At 37.1% G+C, this 20123-nt stretch overlaps 1 protein-coding gene across 1 annotated transcript in view; it reads left to right on the forward strand.

Moving 5' to 3' along the window:
* The window catches only part of LOC103596877 (SWI/SNF complex subunit SMARCC1-like), a gene marked incomplete at its 3' end in the record, with an annotated part of 74916 nt that extends 57098 nt beyond the window's left edge, over positions 1 to 17818 (forward strand). Inside the window, exons 5-8 of the mRNA XM_008580639.1 lie at positions 608 to 693; positions 9800 to 9881; positions 11288 to 11380; positions 17749 to 17818. Of these exons, the coding sequence (XP_008578861.1) occupies positions 608 to 693; positions 9800 to 9881; positions 11288 to 11380; positions 17749 to 17818 (331 nt within the window). The remainder of the gene's footprint in view (positions 1 to 607; positions 694 to 9799; positions 9882 to 11287; positions 11381 to 17748) is intronic.
* Positions 17819 to 20123: the final 2305 nt, after the last annotated feature.

A 20123-nucleotide genomic window follows, 5' to 3' on the forward strand; every position in this document is an offset into this window, starting at 1 on the left:
GGAGCGCATGAACTGGCGCCCGTGCGTGTCAGGGCGCATGCGCGCAAAGTTATGCCCAACAGTGTCACAGATTTTAGTTGCCAGTTAAATATAGTTTCATATAATTATACTGTGTTTTAGTGGTCATTAAAATATTATAATTACAAAGTTCTGTTATAATTTTTCTGAAATTTAAAGTCAGGAATCTAAATAGGGAAATATCTAATGGTATACTAATATTTTTTATTCTGCAGGAAAATCATATTGTTGGAAATTGTGTAACTGGAATTTTATAAGTTTTAAAAATTAGATTTTAAATTTACAAGTGGAATTTGTAGTTATTACTGTTTTGTCCATGAGTGGTTTTTAGAAGCATTTTGATTTATCTGTTGTAAATCTTGCTTTTAACAGATGGTTTACTCAAAGAGTAATGTTAATGGAATTTAAAAGGAAATTTTTTTTCCATTTTTAGAAAAATTTCTTTATACCTCACTTTCTTCACAAAGGTGTTAATGGTTATTAATTTAGCAGTTGTTTATATTTTTGAGTTTGTAAAACTTAGAATTTAGACATGAGTAATTTTGTCAGAACCTTTATTTTTCTCATGTGTAATTTGTATCATTTTTAGGCAAAGTGTTTCATGGATTTCAAAGCTGGAGGCACCTTGTGTCACATTCTTGGGGCTGCTTACAAATATAAAAATGAACAGGGATGGTAAGTTTTTGCATTTATTTGATGTTTTGATGTGATATTTAAGTTAATGTTAAATAAGTTCTTTATATGATGTTAGAGAATTCTGTACGCACATTATGATTGAGTGCCAAGTAGGTTGTATTTTATCAAGGGCCCTAATTTACTTTGTTTCTACATGCAAGAAAAATATCAAACAGCTATTGTATTTATTAGATAAGTTATTACAGATAACAGATAGTAGGTGTACATTATTAGCAAATTGGAAGGTAAGCTCACTGTGAGATATATGTGTGTATTGTGATTATGTACAAAGCTGATAGATAGCAGGGTTTAGTCTAGTAAGCTAGGCCTTCAGAAGAGTCATCCAGTTTGGATATGGATAAAAGGAATGTGGCGCAGAAAAGTACAGATCTTTGTCTAGATCAGTGGAGGTGATAGGTTGAGAATCCCTGCTGCTGTTTCTGTAGTTTTACTCTCTTCACTCTTCCTTTTCTCTTTTCTTGCCCTGTCACTCTTGGTGCTATTTCTTCCTTTTCTTTCTTGAATTCTGGGGCTTCCATCCTAGTTTGGGAAGTTCAGCTGCTGGGACTAGTGAATGTTCAATGATGGTAATTCTGAGGTGGTTCTGAGTTCTGGTCAGGGAGCCACTGCACAGGGTAGAGTGGGGTGACTGAAGTGTATTGGCTTGATGTTGTTGGATAGTTTTAGAGATGTATCATGTAAAGTTTAACCAAAGAAAGCTGTTGGGGTTACAAATTAGGCTTTAAGGCAAAAAGCGTTACTAGAGATAAAGAGGTACATTTCATGTTGATAAAAGGGCCAGTCTACTAGGAAGATACAAAAATTTAAAATTATATGCACCTATTTACATAGCCTCAAACTATCAAAAGCTAAAACTGACAGAACTGAAGAAATAGACAAATCCACAATCATGGTGGGAAGTTTTAATACACCACTGTCCGTAACTGAAAGAACACATTGACAAAAAACTTTGCAAGGATATAAAAAATTTGACCACCACCGGTAATTAATTGGCCCTAACTGATATGTGTAGAACATTGCACCCAACAGCATTAGAATGTATGTTCATTTAAAGTGCACATGAGACATTTACCAAAACAAACTGTTGGGTAATAAAATTCCAACAAATTTTTTTTTTTTTTTTTTTTTCCTTTTTTTGTCTTTTTTCGTGACCGGCAACGGATCGCAACCCTCGGTGTTGCGCCCATACCGGGGACTGGCAACGGGATCGCAACCCTTGGTGTTGTGTCCACACTGCGCTCAGCCAGTGAGCGGGAACCAGTCTCCACATGGGATCCGAACCCTCGGCGGGAGCGCCACCGCGCTCCCAAGCGGCGCACTCTGCAGTGCACCACTGGGCCGGCCCGTAATCTTATCATCCTTTTAAGAGAATACACGTGTGGCTGGCTGGTTAGTTCAGTTGGTTAGAGTGCAGTGTTATAACACCGAGGACAAGGGTTCAGATTCCTATACTGGCCAGCTACACCCCCCTCCTCCCCCCAAGAGAATACACATGTAACTTGTATATTTTAATTTAAAAGTTAAACTAACCCAATGCTTTATAGCTGGGAAATGCAAATATTCAGATCAGTAATCAAGACAAGTTTATAATTAAATGATTTATTTATAGTAAATAGAGACACAGACTTAGAACCTTTCATGTAAGGGTGGGCATTTAATAGATATTGGTTGGCTGATTGAACGATCATGAGTTTTTTTCTTTCTTTCTTTGGTGGCTGGCCTGTATGGGGATGTGAACCCTTTACCTTGGTGTTATAACACTGTCCTTTAACCAGCTGAGCTAACCAGCCAGCCCAGAGTTTATTGTTACTAGAAGTGACTTTCTGTTTTCCTGTTCTATGTCTATCTCTGGTGTTGCACCTCTCTCACTAGGGTGTTTATTCTCTGGTCAATGATCAACAGCATGCCTGAGTACTCCCAGGTATGGTTGTACTTTACTATTAGCTCTGGATTCCCAGTTGGAATTCTTTTCTCTACTTATTTTCTTGTTCAGCTTGTGTCCCGAGTTCTGACTGGACTCTTGAGGACAGTCTCAAATTGAAATGACTTTTCTTAAGGTACATATTGTAGAACTTGCTTTGTGTTCCCAGTGCTTGTACAATGACATATTTTTACCTAAAATGATGTAAGATGATTTAGAAGGATATGTGTAATAAAATCTCTTAAAAATTAAGAGTGGGGCCAAAAAAAGAAGTAAAGGATAGGGTTAGGGGACACGGTTAGAGGAGTTAGGAATGAGGATTTTTTTTCAAGTCTTTTAGTCAGAGTGTACCAGAATCATCCTTTTTTTTTTTTTTTTTTTTTTTTTTTTTTTTTTTTTTTCCTTTTTGTCTTTTTTCATGCCCGGCAACGGATCGCAACCCTCAGTGTTGCTCCCTGCTCCTTGCTCAGCCAGTGAGCGGGAACCGGTCTGTATGTGGGATCCGAACCCGCGGTGGGAGCGCTGCCACACTTCCCAAGCGGCGCACTGTAGCAGTGCGCCACCGGGCCGGCCCCAGAATCATCCTTTTTGAGGTGTAATTATATATCCAATTTTGGTGTGCAACTTCCCCATCTTCTGTGACTTACACATTTGCAGTGAGTGGGTTGCTTAATCTCTAACAGTGTGCATTTTAATAACTGCCTGTCTTATTTGGACATCTGAATACTGACCTGTCATCCTGACAGTGTCTCTGACTTGCTCCTTCCCTACGTACTCCTCTGAACCTTGTCTGTGTTCTCCAACTGAACCTCACGCTCTAGGCTGCATTTCTGGCTTCAGCTCCAAAGTTTGTTAGTTTCCTTGTTATGGCCTAACACTCTTTTCCTCGTTTCATTTTGGTTCTGCTTTCTTACTTCCTGGTGGCCATTGTTTTAGCCTCCAGTGACTTAAAGCTAGAGTATCATGTGTATGAGGTTGAGTGGTAATACTTGGTAATTATTGATATATTTGTAAAGCGACCATACAGATTAAGATTCCAGAATTGGAGAGTTTGAGTTTGATCTTTCTGGATGTTTCTAAATAGGCAAAATCAATTTGTGCCTTATTTGTGTTTTTTCTCCTGAAGGATAAAACTTTGGGCTAATTTCAAATATCATTATATATATCTGAGGGATACCAAGTAGAGTGGTTTTGACATGATTATGGAAATCCAAACATATCTCCTCAAGGAGAGATTAAATACAACCAAGTTCAATTGAGTAACAGAAAAGTAAACATCATTGCTTACATGCTGAATAATTAGGACTTTCTTTACTCTTTCTGACAGTTCTAAACAGATTGCTCTATGTTGTAATCATATTTTGTGCTCTTCAAGAGATTATTGATTGACAATATTTGTATTTTATTAGTTTTGCTTGACAGTGACTAGACTCAATATGAAGTTTAGGATTTGTATTAATGTGGAAGGTGACCTTTTATTTTTTCTTAAGACAGTATTTACTGCTGCAATTTATTTCTTGCAGAGAAACTCAGACCTTTTGCTTCTGGTGTATTTGGAATTAGAAAACTTTTCATTCTGCTTTGAGACTTGGTTGTTCAACTTTTATCATCCCCTTCAAAGTTTCCTTCAGATTTAAAAATTTTTTTAGATATTACCAGTGGCTTACAAACTTTAGGAATCGTCTGCAGTCCTTGTTAAAAATATAAATTTCTGGGCTTCATGGACATAGATTGTCATCCACTAAATTAGGGTAGAAATTGAGAATCTGCATTTTCAAAAAATACTCTAGATGGTCCCCGGGCCTCACTTTGAGAAATATTTGTCAGGCAGGTTGGCATTCTAGCACAAAGGTGGTTTAGTTTTTTGGGTGGTTTTTTTTTTTTTTTTGGCAGCTGGCCTATATGGGGATCTGGACCCTTGACCTTGGTGTTACTAGAACTGTGCTCCCCCACATGAGCTTACTGGCCAGCCCATGGTTTAGATTTTTAATTTGTGAAGAATTATTTGTTATAATAGCATGTTTTAAAACACTCTGCTAATTAGGTAGCTGTTTTTTTAGATTTAATAATGTAGCAAGGATCCAAACCAATTTTCTTTATCACACACCTAGCTGAATATAATTTTTCTTCTACTTATATAATACCCTTCTCTCGCCATGGGTACATACTTGTTTCAGAGCTCTAATTATCGCTAGGCTCTTTGCCACCCTTTTTGGGTATGGCATACTAGTCCTCCCTCTGGGGATGGTCTTCAGGGTTTTATAGCATGCCATCATCATACAAAGTTCTTTACTCAGGCCCACTTCAGTCACTTTCCCACAGAACTGTTCTGCTGTACTGTTGTCTTGCCCCCAGTTCAGTGCATTTTTGTTTTGCCTTCTAGAAGTTTGCTTCTGAAGCCCTTTCATACCACTTTCTCAGGAGCGAACTCTTTCCCTGGGATCTAATGTTCATTATTTTTATTCAGACTATGTATTGTAGGGGTTGCTGAGGATAAAATAGAGAACACCCTTAACTATAGACTCAAGAGGCAGTAAAATTGAAGCAATACAGCAATGGATGCCCTTTTGACAGACAGTATATGTTGCATTAGATTGAAAGCCTGCTGCAAGATATTGCCTAACAGATTGCCAAAGGAAAACAAAGCGGAAGACTCATTACTTAATTAATAAACCCTCATTGAAAACTCATATCTATAGTCTAAAAGGCCAAAGGTTTTAAAAGTTATTGGGGCCGGCCCGGTGGTGCACTCGGTAGAGTGCGGCGCTTGGGAGTGTGGTGGCGCTCCCGCCGAGGGTTTGGATCCCATATAGAGACCGGTCTGCTCACTGGTTGAGCGCGGTGCGGGCGCGACACCGAGGGTTGCGATCCTGTTGTCAGTCACGGTACGGGCGCAACACCGAGGGTTGCGATCCCGTTACTGGTCACGAAAAAAGACAAAAAGGAAAAAAATAAAAATAAAAGTTAGAATGAAAATTTGTTCATTTTGGGCCGGCCCGGTGGCGCACTGGATAGTGCGCCGCTTGGGAAGCGCGGCGGCGCTCCCACCTGAGGGTTCGGATCCCACATACAGACCGGTTCCCGCTCACTGGCTGAGCGAGGCGCGGGAGCAGCGCCGAGGTTTGCAATCCCGTTGCCGGTCCCCGGTCCGGTACGGGGGCAACACTGAGGGTTGCGATCCGTTGCCGGACACGGAAAAAAGACAAAAAAAAAAAAAAAAAAAAAAAAAAAAAAAAAAATTTGTTCATTTTTTGTCTTTCTCTATAGGGCTGTGGTAGTATAGGATAAGAATATCTCTTTTCAGTCCCCATCCCCCCTCTGCCCCCGATCCTTTCTGAGGCCTTCTTCCTAGGACCTTTCTGGAGCCCAGTGGCTAGCTTCACTCTACAGTAGTTAAAGAATTAAAGAAACTCAAGTTGAAGTAACAAGAAGCATAATATAAATAGTTGCCAAATCATCTTCCAATAAAATTGTACTAATTTATAGCCCTACCAACAACGTATTGAGGGTGTGCCTTTCCCCCCTCATTAGCTGTTTTAGTCTGTTTTGTGTTGCTATAACAGAAATACCTGAGACTGGCTCATTTACAAGGAAAAGAGGTTTATTTGGCTTACGATTCTGGGACAGCTGCATCTGGCACGGGCCTCAGGCTGCTTCTGCTCATGGTAGAAAGAGGCAGGCAGCTGGCGGGTACAAGCAGATCACATGGTGAGAGGAAGCAAGAGAGAGAGGGGAGGTGCCAGCGTCCCATAAACAACCAGCTCTCGCGGGATCTAATAGAGAACTCACTCATGAATCATCCCTCCCCCAGTGAGAGTATTAATCCATTCATGAGGGATCCGCTCCCATGACTCAAATCAGTTTCCAACACTGCCACATCGAGGATGAAATTTCCACATGAGTTTTGGAGGGGAGAACACATCCAGACTCCGTCTTTAGCCAACAGTATATTTATTTGTATTTTATATTACCTCACTGTATTAGTCCATTTCTGTGGCTTATAACAAAGTACATGGAACTGGGTACTTTGTAAGAAAATGGAATTTATTGCTAACAGTTTCTGAGGCTGGGAAGTCCAAACTCCAGGGAACATGTCTGGTAAGAGCCTTCCTGGTGGTGACACACCACAAGAATATCATATTGCAAGTATTGCAGAATATCACATTTTGAAAATGGTGGAGCAGAGAGAGCAAGAGAGCAACCTCCTCATTCACTCTCCTTTTAAAGACCTTGGAACCACGCCCCTGACCTCCATTATTAATCCATTCACTATGGCATGGTCCTATAATCTAATCACCTTTTCCAGGCTTCAACTTTCAGTTATCATAATAGGATTTCCCACCTTCTTAACAGTCACAGTGGGGGCCAAGTTTCTAATACATAAAACTTAGGGGATATAATTCAAGCTTCAGTGAGTTTTGGGGGGACATAATTGAATACACTCACCTTTTATTTTATTTTATTTATTTATTATTTTTATTTTTTTTTCCTTTTTGTCTTTTTTCGTGACCGGCAACGGATCGCAACCCTCAGTGTCGCGCCCGTACCGGACCGGGACCGGCAACGGGATCGCAACCCTCGGCGTCGCGCCCGCCCCTCGCTCAGCCAGTGAGCAGCCGGTTTGTATGTGGGATCCGAACCCTCGGTGGGAGCGCCGCCGCGCTCCCATGCGGCGCACTGTAGCAGTGCGCCACCGGGCCAGCCCCTACACTCACCTTTTAATCTTTGCCAATCTGTGACAGATTAAAAATGTTTTATAATTATATTTCTTTTTTTTTTTCCTTTTTGTCTTTTTTACTGACCGGTAACAGGATTGCAACCCTCGGTGTCGCACCCGTACCGGGGACCGGCAACGGGATCGCAACCCTCAGTGTTGCGCCTGCATTACGCTCAGCCAGTGAGTGGGTACCGGTTTCCACATGGGATCCGAACCCTCGGCGGGAGCGCTGCCGCGCTCCCAAGCGGCGCACTCTCCAGTGCGCCACCGGGCCAGGCCTATAATTATATTTCTAATTGCATTTCTCTCCTGGGTAGGCTTGAACATCTTTCTGTTTTACTTTAATATTCTTCCTTATAACACCAGTGTCACGGGTTTGGATCCCCATAACTGGCAGCTGCCAGATAGATAGATAGATAGATAGATGATAGATAGATAGATAGAGATAGATAGATAGATAAGATAGATAGATAAGATAGATAGATAGATAGATTAGATTAGATAGATAGATAAAAAAAACAAACAAGCAACCCACCCAACCTTGGGAATTTCAAAATAAGTCAAATGAAATCTTTCAACTCAGTTATATTTACCTGATTTCTTTATTTAATTTTTTCTTAATATTTATGTATTTAAAAGATAGATAGATAAGATAGATAGATAGATAGATAGATTAGATAGATAGATAGATAGATAGATAGATAAGATAGATAGATTAGATAGATAAAAAAAACAAACAAGCAACCCACCCAACCTTGGGAATTTCAAAATAAGTCAAATGAAATCTTTCAACTCAGTTATATTTACCTGATTTCTTTATTTAATTTTTTCTTAATATTTATGTATTTAAAATGCTTCTTTTACTTTCATAGCATACTGCTGATTCAAGAAAACTTAACGCTAAGATGACAAGGATATTTAGGATAAAGGGATTAAGGTGGTGGTGGTAGAACCCTGTCAAGAACATCAGCAGGTTGATGGAAGGATATAAACAATCATTAAAATTAGCGAATGTTGTAAGTTTTCCTAATTTTAAAAGGGCATTTTCTAAATACCCTAGTCAAGTACTCTTTTGTTAATTATCCATAGTATTTATTGACTGTCTAAAGACACTATGCTCAACATTCATGGAATCATAGGACTGACAGTTCCTAAAGAAATACTAGATATTTTGTATTTCCTTAAGATGTATATATAAGTTCTAGTAGGCAGAGTACTTATTGCTGCTTTTTTTCTCCACTGTAGGGTGTTGAAAATGTCAAGACACTTGGGATTTGTGTCTAGTTATGGTCAGGTGGTAGCATAGAGAAATGAACAGTGGCAGGTTGATTCTGGGTGCTAAGGAGTAATCATTCCTTGGAACTACTTTTATTATAGTTCAGGTGTCTAATTTGATTGGTTTTGAAACTGGTGGTCTTACTGTTCATTTGGTGGTGTAGCAAGTGTGATCTGAGTCATACAGTTATGGCAGTCACATGCTTTCCTCAAAGTTATTCCTCTTTTATCATTTAAAATGTTCCATGTGGTTTTATCATAGCTCCTACATTAAAGCACCTTTAGAGCATGGCATACGTCTTTATTTCCTTTGTAATTCTCATTGTACCTTGTTTGTTGTAATAATATATGGTAGACATTCAGACAATATTTTTAGATTTTGGCTAGGTGTTTTCATATTATGCAGTCTGAGAGAAAAGGGATAACTCTCTCATTTGTTAGTTTTGTTGGTTAAAGCACTGTGTACAACTCTAATTCTTGATAGTTGTTATCATCTCCATAGCCCTGTCCCCTTGGCCTGTCCCTTGGTCTGTCTGTGGAGTAAGGACTGGCACTTGAGTCTTATAAAACATAGATCATGGATGCCATTGCTGTGTTACCTCTCACTGGTTCCTATGGGGTTGGGTTACTGACAGCTACCACACAGTCTCAAATAAAGGGATAATCTTTACTCTTGACTGTTACTGTGGTCAGTTACAAATTTTATTTGAAGAAATCTTGTCTGTTTAAATCATGTATCTTAAAACTGTATCAGAATTAACTACCCAAGATACTTTCCTTTGCCTAAGGGAACATAAACACTGTTAGATTTGAACAAATGATTTTTAAGCATATATAAAGTAGGTAAACTTTCCTTATACTTGAAGTATAATTTGGTAGTTCCCTTCCTTTGGATCTGTGGACTCCTTTTCTATAATCTGTATCTTAGATTTAAGAAAAAAGTGATACTTCATGGAATTGGTACTTCATTTTGACTAGGTTGGATCCTAATGTTGTCTCTTTTAAGATTGTTGATACTGTGCATTGGTGTACTACTAAGTGAATACCTTCACAAATTTTCTAGAGTGCTGTTTAAATGTCCAAATCTTTCTAACTCATTTGCATTAAATTCTGAAACCAAGTTGTCTCTTGTTATGGTGAGAGACAAATTAACTAATTTTCTTCTCTTTTAGGCGGAGGTTTGACCTACAGAATCCATCTCGAATGGATCGTAATGTTGAAATGTTTATGAACATTGAAAAAACATTGGTGCAGGTAACTCAGAAAGTTAGGTTATTAAAATTTTTTTCTTTAATATACTTTTTTTTCCCCTTGGCAGCTGGCCAGTATGGGAACCAAACCCTTGACCTTGGTGTTAAACAGCTGTGCTGTAACCGACTGAGCTAACCAGCCAGCCTACTTTCAGTCCTAAGATTGGCTTTATTGAATTGCCAAAAGAGCAGAGGAAGAAAAATGTCCTGAAATCTTTTTTAAAATTATTTTTGTGGGTGTTTAGAAAGTAGAGCTATGACTGATCCTGCTATTTTAAGAGTATTGATCTTAAATTTCTGGTGAAATAATCTGTAATATTTTTCTTTATTAATTTCACCTAATGCATTATTTGAATCACTTTCATTTAATTTACTGTAAACACTCTCTACTGGTTACTTGATTATACAGTCATTTTTTAAAAAATTTGTTCCATGGTCGTGTCTTAAATATAGATCTTATTTTCCTAATAGATTATAACCTGAAGGAGAGAATGTTTCTTTGTGTTGCCAGGTATTTTTATTTATTGGTAACTCATAGTGATCACTGAATTAATTTTCCTGGGGAGGGGTAGCTGGCAAAATTCAGCTGGATATTATTAACTTAATGCATGGAAGTCTTTTGTCACATGGACTCTTAGCTAGCGAAATTAAGTGGATATGTTTTGTTTGGTGATTGAGTTTTGGTTATGGTTTGAGAAGTTAATATACATGTCTTATCATTGCTATTTTTAGGATAAGAAATGGAGAAAAAAAAACAACTTTTATTCCCTCCTAAGAAAGTATGAAGCTTAAGGGCTGGCCAGTTAACTCAGTTGGTAAGAGCAGGTGTTATAACACCAAGGTTAAGGGTTTGGATCCCCATATGGGTCAGCTGCCAAAAAAAAAAAAAAAAAAAGAATGCTAAGATGTAGCTTCAAATATTACATTAGACTGTAAAGGTAAATTCAGGTAAAATTATTTAGGAGGATTAATCTGGCCATATGGTATTATACCTTAATGAAAAAGTTGCTGAATTTCTTTATGTCATGATTCTTAGGACTTTTAGTACAGGGTCCGGCCGGTTAGCTCGATTAGTTAGAGGGCAGTGTTATAACACCAAGGTCAAAGGTTCAGATCACCGCACTGGCCAGCTGCCAAACAAAACAAAATGAACAAAAAACCCCAAAAACAAAAAGATTTTTAGTCCAGGTGTAACAAACTGCAGAGAAGGGATCTGAGTATGGTTTTAAGTGGCCTGTCAAACACCTAGGTTTTATCTTGTGATAAGACTTTTACATTCTACATCAAAGTACATCTTCCTATTTTAGGAAGTATGGCTTTGAGTTCCAACTTTTGCCATTAGAGTAATGCATAAATAATGTGACATTATTAAAACCAAGAGAATTTCAAAGTGTATTCTTTCTTCCTCAGAACAATTGTCTGACGAGACCCAACATCTACCTCATTCCAGACATTGATCTGAAGTTAGCTAACAAATTGAAAGATATCATCAAACGACATCAGGTAAGAGATACTATCACTTCAGAAACATCATATAGTAGTGAGCTTCTAATAAATGTCAACTATATCTTGGGATTTCTGTATTTATCTGCATTAAAAGAAAGCTTTCTTTGAGTTCTTATAGTACCAGGTTTTTTTCCTCTTCACTCACCTCCAATTTTTAGGCTAGAGTACCTTTTGATAAAGTTATTAGGTACGGTGTTGTTAAAGTCTTATTGTGAAGTGTGCTTACATAGAGTTAAGGAGTCCAGTGTATTTTACATCATAGAACTCTATATCACAGAGATCACAAAGTCAAACAGAGTTAATGACACAGTTGTTGGTGGGAGGAGATTAAATACTACATCAAGTAAACCTACCCCCTTCTCTCCCAACTATAGGTATTCTATTTATACAGGTGACTTTTCAAAGAATGAAGAAAAAAATCTGCTTTTCTCATAAACTTACTTTGTCTTGATTCACACATGCTAGTCCTGTCTTCAGACATTTTAAAAAATTTTTGGCAATAGAATTTATTTTTATAGCAGTTTTTGGTTTACAGAAAAATCGAGAAGTTCAGACAGTTCAGATACCCCACCCCACCCTCACACACATAGTTTCTACTATTATTAGTGTCTTACATTAGTGTGGTACATTTGTTACAATTATGAACCAACATTGATAAGTTATTATTCACTTAATTTGACATTAGAATTCCCTCTTTATGTTGTACAGTATGGGTATTGCATAATGCAATGTATTTACCATTACAGTATATACAGAATAGTTTTGTTCCCCTAAAAATGTGCTGTGCTCCATGTATTCATCCCTTGTCTCCTTCCCTTCCTCCTCCTGTGAACCTCTGGCAACCACGATCTTTTTTTTTCTCATTACCTCAAACATTTATCATTTCTTTGTGTTAGGAACATTCTAAATCCTTTCTTCCAGCTAACTGAAAGTATGCAATAAATTGTCATTAATTATAAATTACCCAACAGCGCGATAGAACACTAGATCTTATTCCTTCTATGTAGCTGTATTTTTGTGTCTGTTAGTCAGCCTCTTACTGTTGCCCTTGCCCAATGCTGTACTCTTCCCAGCTTCTGTTAACCACCTTTCTACTTTCTACTTCTGTGTAATCAACTTTATTGGCTTCCACATATGATGGAGAACATGCAGTATTTGTCCTTCTGTGCCTGGCTAACTTTACTTAACATATCATTCTCCAAGCTCTTCCATGTTGCTGTGAATGACAGGATTTCATTCTTTTTTATGGCTGAATAGTATTTCATTTTGTTTATTTACCACATTTTCTTTATTTATCTGTTGGTGGTCACTTAGGTTTATTCCATGTCTCGGGTATTGTGAATAGTGCTGCACTAAACATGGCAGTGAAAATAGCTCTTTGATAAACTAATTTCCTTTCCTTTGGATATATACCAAGTACTACGATTGCTGGATCATATGATAATTCTATTTTTAGTTTTTTGAGGAATATCCACACGTTTTTCCATAATGGCTGTATTAATTTACATTCCCACCAACAGTGTAGGAGGGTTCCCCGTTCTCTGCATCCTTGTCAGCATTTGTGATTTTCTGTGTTTTTGATAATAGCCATTCTAACTGGAGTGAGATGATATCTTACTGTAGGTTTGATTTGCATTTCCCTAGTGATGAGTGATGGTAAGGATTTTTTCATTTACTTGTTGTTCTCTCGTATGTCTTCTTTTGAGAAATGTCTGTTCAGCTAATTTGCCCATTTTTTTTTTTTCCTTTTTGTCTTTTTTTCGTGACCGGCAACGGATCGCAACCCTCAGTGTTGCGCCCGGACCGGACCGGGACCGGCAACGGGATCGCAACCCTCGGTGTTGCGCCCGCACCTCGCTCAGCCAGTGAGCGGCCAGTCTGTATGTGGGATCCGAACCCTCGGCGGGAGCACCGCCACACTCCTAAGCGGTGCACTGTAGCAGTGCGCCACCGGGCCGGCCTAATTTGCCCATTTTTAAATCAGATTTTTTTTTTTTCTGTTGAGTTGAATTCCTTGTATATTCTGGATATTAATCCCTCATTGGATGCATGGTTTGCAATTATTTTCTCCCATTCTGGGGTTGTCTGTTCATTCTGTTGACTGTTTCCTTTGCTGTGAGGGAGCTTTTTAGTTTGATATAATCTTTCATTTGTCTGCTTTTGCTTTTGTTGCCTTTGCTTTCGAGGTCCTCTTTATAAAATCTTTGCCCAGTCCAGTGTCCTGAGGCATTTCTCCTGTGTTTACTTGTAGTAGTTTCATAGTTTCTGGTCTTTCATTTTACTGTTCAATCCATTTTGAGTTGATTTTTGTATATGGTGAGAGATAGGGGTCTAATTTTAATATTTTGCATATAGATATCCAGTTTTTACAGCACTATTTATTGAAGAGACTGTCCTTTCCCCAGTCAATATTCTTGGCACTTTTTTTGAAAATCAGTTGATTGTAAATATATGCCTTTATTTCTGGGTTCTCTATTCTATTCCATTGGTTTATGTGTGTGTTTTTACGTGAGTACCATGCTCTTTTGGTTACTATAGGTTTGTTGTATATTTTGAAGTCAGGTGGTTTGATGCCTCCAGCTTTATTCTTTTTGCTCAGGATTGCTATGGCTATTCACAGTCTTTTGTGGTTCTATATGAATTTTGTAATTTTTTTTATTTGTGTAAATTATGCCATTGCTATTTTTTTTTTTTTTTTTCTGGTCCTTTTTTTGAAACCAGCCGCACCACGCTCAGCCAGTGAGCGCACTGACCATCCCTATATAGGATCCGAACCCGCGGCGGGAACGCTGCTGCACTCCCAGCGGCGCACTCTCCCGAGTGCGCCACGGGCTCGGCCCTGCCATTGGTAGGGTGTTGCATTTGATAGGTGTTGCATTGAATCTATAGATGACTTTTGGTAATATGGTCGTTTTAGCAATATTAATTCTTCCAGTCCATGAACATGGGATGTCTTTGCATTTGTTTGTGTCATCTTCAATTTCTTTCATCAGTGTTTTATAGTTTTCCTTGTAGAGATCTTTCACCTCCTTGGTTAAATTCATTTCTAGGTTTCTGTTGTTGTTGTTGTTGTTTTTGTAGCTATTACAAATGGGATTGCTCTCTTGATTTCTTTTTTATTTTTCATGGCTGGCTGGTGCAAGGATCTGAACCTTTGACCTTGGTGTTACAACACTGTGCTCCGACCAACTGAGTTAACCAGTTAGCCTTTGATTTCTTTTTCATATTGCTTGTTATTGATGTATAGAAACGCTACTGATTTTTTTATGTTGATTTTGTATCCTCTATCTTTACTGAATTTGTTAATCAGTTCTAAGAGTTTTTTGGGGGGTGGTTTTAGGGTTTTTTATATATAAGGTCATGTCATCTACAAACAGGGACAATTTGATTTCCTCCTTTCCAATTTGGATGACCTTTATTTTCTTCTCTTGTTTAATTGCTCTGGCTAGGACTTTTAATACTATGTTGAATAAGAGTGGAGAGAGTGGGCATCCTTGTCTTTTTCCAGTTTTTAAAGGAAAAGCTCTCAGCTTTTCCCTGTTTAGTATGATATTAGCTGTGGATTTATCCTACATGGCCTTTATTATGTTCAGGTATGTTCCTTCTATACCTAATTTGTTAAGGGTTTTTATCATGAAGGGATGTAGAATATAATCAGATGCTTTTTCTGTGTCAATTGAGTTGATCATATGGTTTTTGTACTTCATTCTGTTGATGTGATGTATCATGTTTGTTGATTTGCGTCTGTTGAACCATTCTTGCATCCCTGGGATAAATCCTATTTGATCACTTAATCGTGGAGAATAATCTTTTTAATGTGCTGCTGGATTTGGTTTGCTAGTATTTTGTTGAGAATTTTGCATCTATGTTCATCAGGGATCTTCTGATGTATTAACCTCCTTCCTCTAACTTCATTTTAGGCAGAGACTTTGGGTATTTACTGCATGAAGCTTTGTGATTACATGTGGCTAAACTGTAACCAAACCCATAACATGATAAACTAGCTGAGGAGGCCCAGGTACAAGGTGATTTTCTGAAACATTTATGTGACAAAGTTTTATTGATTCTTAGGATTGGTCGAGAAGCCGCATGAAATATTTTTTTATTTTTTTCTTGCTGTGAATGAGATTGCCAGTTGAATCTTGTTTTAGCATTTAGTAAAATGTCTTGCATGTTCTGAAAGTGAATGCTTCTATACCACTTGCAATTGCAGATTTAATTCAGTCTTTCTCTTATATATGACATCCCTGTCAAAGAGAAAGGTAATATAATTATGCTATCAGTATAAAGTCCATTTTCTCTTTTTACTAGTATTATGACTGAACAGATCATTTAACCTTCTTTTCCCTTTTGGAGTACCTGTTTATTGGAGCGACTGAGGAGTGTAGCTTAATTACATGTGGAATGTTAAGAGGGCAGAAATGGAATAAATTACTGCTGAAATTACCTACACTTATAGCTACAAAATCATGCTGGAAAGAGTTTATATATTTCCCTACAGTTTATGCTAAATATTTAGCTGTCATATTTCCTAAGAAATCTGACTTAGTGATTGTTTTCAGGAATACCCTTCAGAGGGAAGTAAGGGTCTGGCTTGTTTCATGGAATCTTAGGGAAAAGCCCTTAAGAGCTAATAATAATAGTAGAACAATCCCCCCTTGTTCTCAGGGGATGTGTTCCAAGATGATAGTGGATGCCTGAAACTACAGATAGTACCAAACTCTGTATATGCTGTGTTTTATACGTACATACCTATGATAAAGTTTAATTTATAAATTAGGCACAGTAAGAGATCTAACAGTAAAATAGAACAATTATAACAGTATGCCAGTATCACTTCTCTTGCGTTGGGTCCATTGTTAAGTAACATAAGATTTATTTGAACATAGGTACTGCAATAATACAACAGTTTCTCCGATAACTGAGATGGCTACTATGTGACTAATGGTCAGGTAGCATATGCAGCATGGATACTCTGCACAAAGAGATAATTCATGTTCTGGCCAAATTGAGCAGGACAGCCCAAGATTTCATCATGCTACTCAGAGGGGGGCATAATTATGCACTTATTAATTATTTATTTCTGGAGATTTTCATTTAATATTTTTGGACTGAAGTTGACCTCAAGTAGGTGAAACTGTGGAAAGTGAAACTGTAGATAAGTGGGGACTGCTATACCATTATTGAATACTTATGATCAGGTCTTTACTCAAGCATTTTTAAATGCATTAGTAACTCACACTGATTGAGCACTTATGGTGTTCCTGCCACTATTCTTAGCTCATTGCGTCTGTTAATTCAGTACTAACAAAATTCTTATGATACAGGTGTTACTGTTACTATTTCATTTCACTGAAGACACTGAAGCATAAAAACTCTTGTCCCATATCATACAAGTAGTAAATGACAGAGCTGAGATTTAAACCCAGGCCTGTCTGATGGACTCCAGAGGCCACGGTCTTAAACACTGTGCTATTCTGTCTGTTGCTTCACACTTATTGGGTATTGTTACCCTCTTTTCAGCCTCTCTAGTGGCTGTTCAAAAATGTGCTCCAACAGTTCTAGTGATTAAGAATTCCTTATCTTATGAGGCAATTAATTCATCCTTAGACTGCTCTAAATTTTTGAATTTCAGAATTTTCCCCAGGGGAAGCATTATTATGTTTTTCTGATTGAAATAATTTGTAAATACTTATTGTCAAAGAGAAAATTTAGGAAATGCATTAAGGTGGTACTTAGATTTGATTTTAAGAGTTCTTATCATTCTTTTGGTCTCTAAAATGAGCAGTTTTTGATCTAAATGGCTTCCAACTCATATTCTAGACTGTATCCGGTGTTCTAGTCATGGCCTAGTCAGAATTTGACTTCAGTTTTTATATCAGTGAGTGTTCTAACATTGACTTAAAACTTTAAGATCAATAGCATACATACATGCTAAAAGTCAATTTAAATGTTCCATACTGTATGAATTTAGCACTAGCTTTTGGCCGAAGGCCATAAATCTGCATTGATTCACTTCAGATAATAATAATTTGTGATGAAATTGGGTTAATTTTAAGAATTAGTTAGAGCTACCCATATTACTGGTAAGGATACCCAGAGAGAGATATAAAGAGAATTAGCTAAGAGGTAATCTGTATTATTTTTCTATACAGAAATATAAACTGTTTGTAGATGATTTTTTTTTGTTAATCACTGTTCCTTTCTTGGACTAAATATAAATAAATATAATGTGTGTATATATCATAGTCTTAAAATATAAGTAAAACAATGCTTTTATAATTCTTATGAATTTTGTGTCTGGCATTGCATACCTTGTTTGTCATGTTCTTTGTTTTAATCTTATTTTTACTGTTTCTTTTCAGGGAACATTTACTGATGAGAAGTCAAAAGCTTCCCACCACATTTATCCATACCCGTCTTCACAAGAAGATGGTAAGGTAGTTTTTGGTTGAGGACTGGTAAACTCGTGCGTGGCATCATATGGCTTTTATATCATATCAGCAGAATTTTAAGCAATATAGCCAGCTTTTTAAAAGAGACTTTTAAGTATTAAATAAATTACACAGATTATTTGAATATGTGTTTTTTTATTTTCTTTAATAAAGAATTATGCCTTTTTTATCTTGCTTAATTGAGCTAAGCAAACTAATTTTGTGCTGTCCAACTTTCTAACCATTATTCTTTTATTTCTTTGTTGGTAATCATTATCCGGTTGTTATGTCTAGTTATGTTTTACGTATTAACCTTGTTAATGTTTGCTATGTCTCTTGTGTTCTGAAAATTAAGAGACGTTCCAAGATAGGGGAATATCTTCAAGGAAAAAGACCGCTTACTGGCTGTCTAAACTGGGCCCAACAGTTAGATAGTAGTTCGGTGAATTTACAGTGATTCAGTTTCTGATCTTCCGCTCTGTTATTCTGAAAGTTGATTTTTTTTCACTGGCCAGAGTTCATCAGAACTACAGAAACTGACTTGTGCTAACCAATTTTTCAAAGGATTGAATTGGAAAACACAATATATGTTAACTAATTTAGAGTGAAAATGGATCTTTTGTTTTTAGGGATGCAACAATGAAGTCTTCTGGTAAGCAGTACATATCCTTGCAGGACATCTATATGAGGAGTCAAATTATATCAGATTTGAGTGACTGATTACCCACTATCGAGTATTTTTTCCTGACCAGTTCAGTTATGCTAGAAGTCAGTAATAAAAAGATAAACAGATGGTCTCCATATACTTGAAAATTAAGAAATATATTGCTAAATAATCCATGGGTAAAACAAATTATAATGGAAATAGAAAATCTTTGGAACTGAATAATAATGAAATGAATAATAAAGTACAACCACATTAAATTTTGTAAGATGCAGTAGAAGCTATGCCACGAGGGAGATTTATATCTTTTAATTAATATATCAGGAAAGAAGAAAGGCTGGAAATGAATGCTCCAAACATCTTTCCAAAGCAATAAAGAAAAAAACAGTAAATTAAATCTAAAAAAAAGAAAAAAGGAAATTAATACAGAAAAGAGCAAAACTTAATGAAGCTGAAAATGTACAATAGTGAGATGCTCAGCAGTGTCAGAAATGGTTCTCAGAAAAGACTAATAAGATTATTAAAATCCTGTTGCTGGGGCTAGCCAGTTAGCTCAATTGGTTAGAGTGTGGCCTTGTAACACCAAGGTCAAGGGTTCAGTTCCCTTCACTGGCCAGACACATATTTTAAAAAAAAAAAATTCTGGTGCAAGTTAAGGGAAGAAAAAGGAAGGAACAAATAACATCGAGAATGAAAAGGGAGGACATCACCACAGGCCCTGCAGACATTAAAAATGATCAAAAAGGTTAATCATTTTTTCAGAGAGGAGAGGAGAGGGTGATCGCTTTTGTGTTTGGTGTCAAATCTAAGAAACCATTGCTTAATCCTTTTATAAAGTGAGAAACCTCACTCTATGTTCATAGCTAATTGGTGTTTTTTCAAACTTTATCCTATTAGGTAATAGCAACTGGTTTCCACTAGATGGAGTTGGTAGACAGCTGTGTATGTTAGAGTACTGATTCTTTTGGTAACTTCATCTCCAGTGTGGCTGGTATAAAACTTTTACATTGTGAACTTTTTTGTTTTGTTTTGTTTTCTGTTTTGCTTTTTTTGTCACAGCTGGCTGGTATAGGGATCCGAACTCTTGATCCTGGTATTATAACACTGCACTGTAAACAACTGAGCTAACCCGTCAACCCCTCCCTGTTTGTGAACTTTTTGAAAGAATTGCATTTTATCTATGATTTGAACTGTATTTTGTTACAGTTTTGTGCTTCTCTATTGTTTAATACAAGCTAGTTTTACTACATTCTGATGTTTGCTTGGCATCAGTAGTTAGAGTAATTTTCAGGAGATAGCACTTAAATTCAATTTTTAAAATATTTGAAGTTTTTATTTTTTAAAATAAAATACAAGGATACTTCAAAAAGTTCATGAGGAAATAGGATTAAAGCATAATATAAATCTTTCCATGAACTTGTCGAAGTACCCTTCTATAAGGCATGATTCTACACACTGTAGGATTTACTTTCTGGCTGTGAAGTAAATGTTTTCTCTCTGCTAAGCCCTGTGCTGGGCCCCATTACATGTACATGTTTCAGGTATGTATGCAGATGATGATACTACCAACAAGAACATACTAAAGGCTGTGTTAAAGGCTGTGTTGGAAAACTCTAGAAAATTCAGTATGCTGTTTATGAAG

The sequence above is a fragment of the Galeopterus variegatus genome, unplaced genomic scaffold, assembly GCF_000696425.1.
Source record: "Galeopterus variegatus unplaced genomic scaffold, G_variegatus-3.0.2 Scaffold2134, whole genome shotgun sequence".
Lineage (NCBI taxonomy): Eukaryota > Metazoa > Chordata > Mammalia > Dermoptera > Cynocephalidae > Galeopterus > Galeopterus variegatus.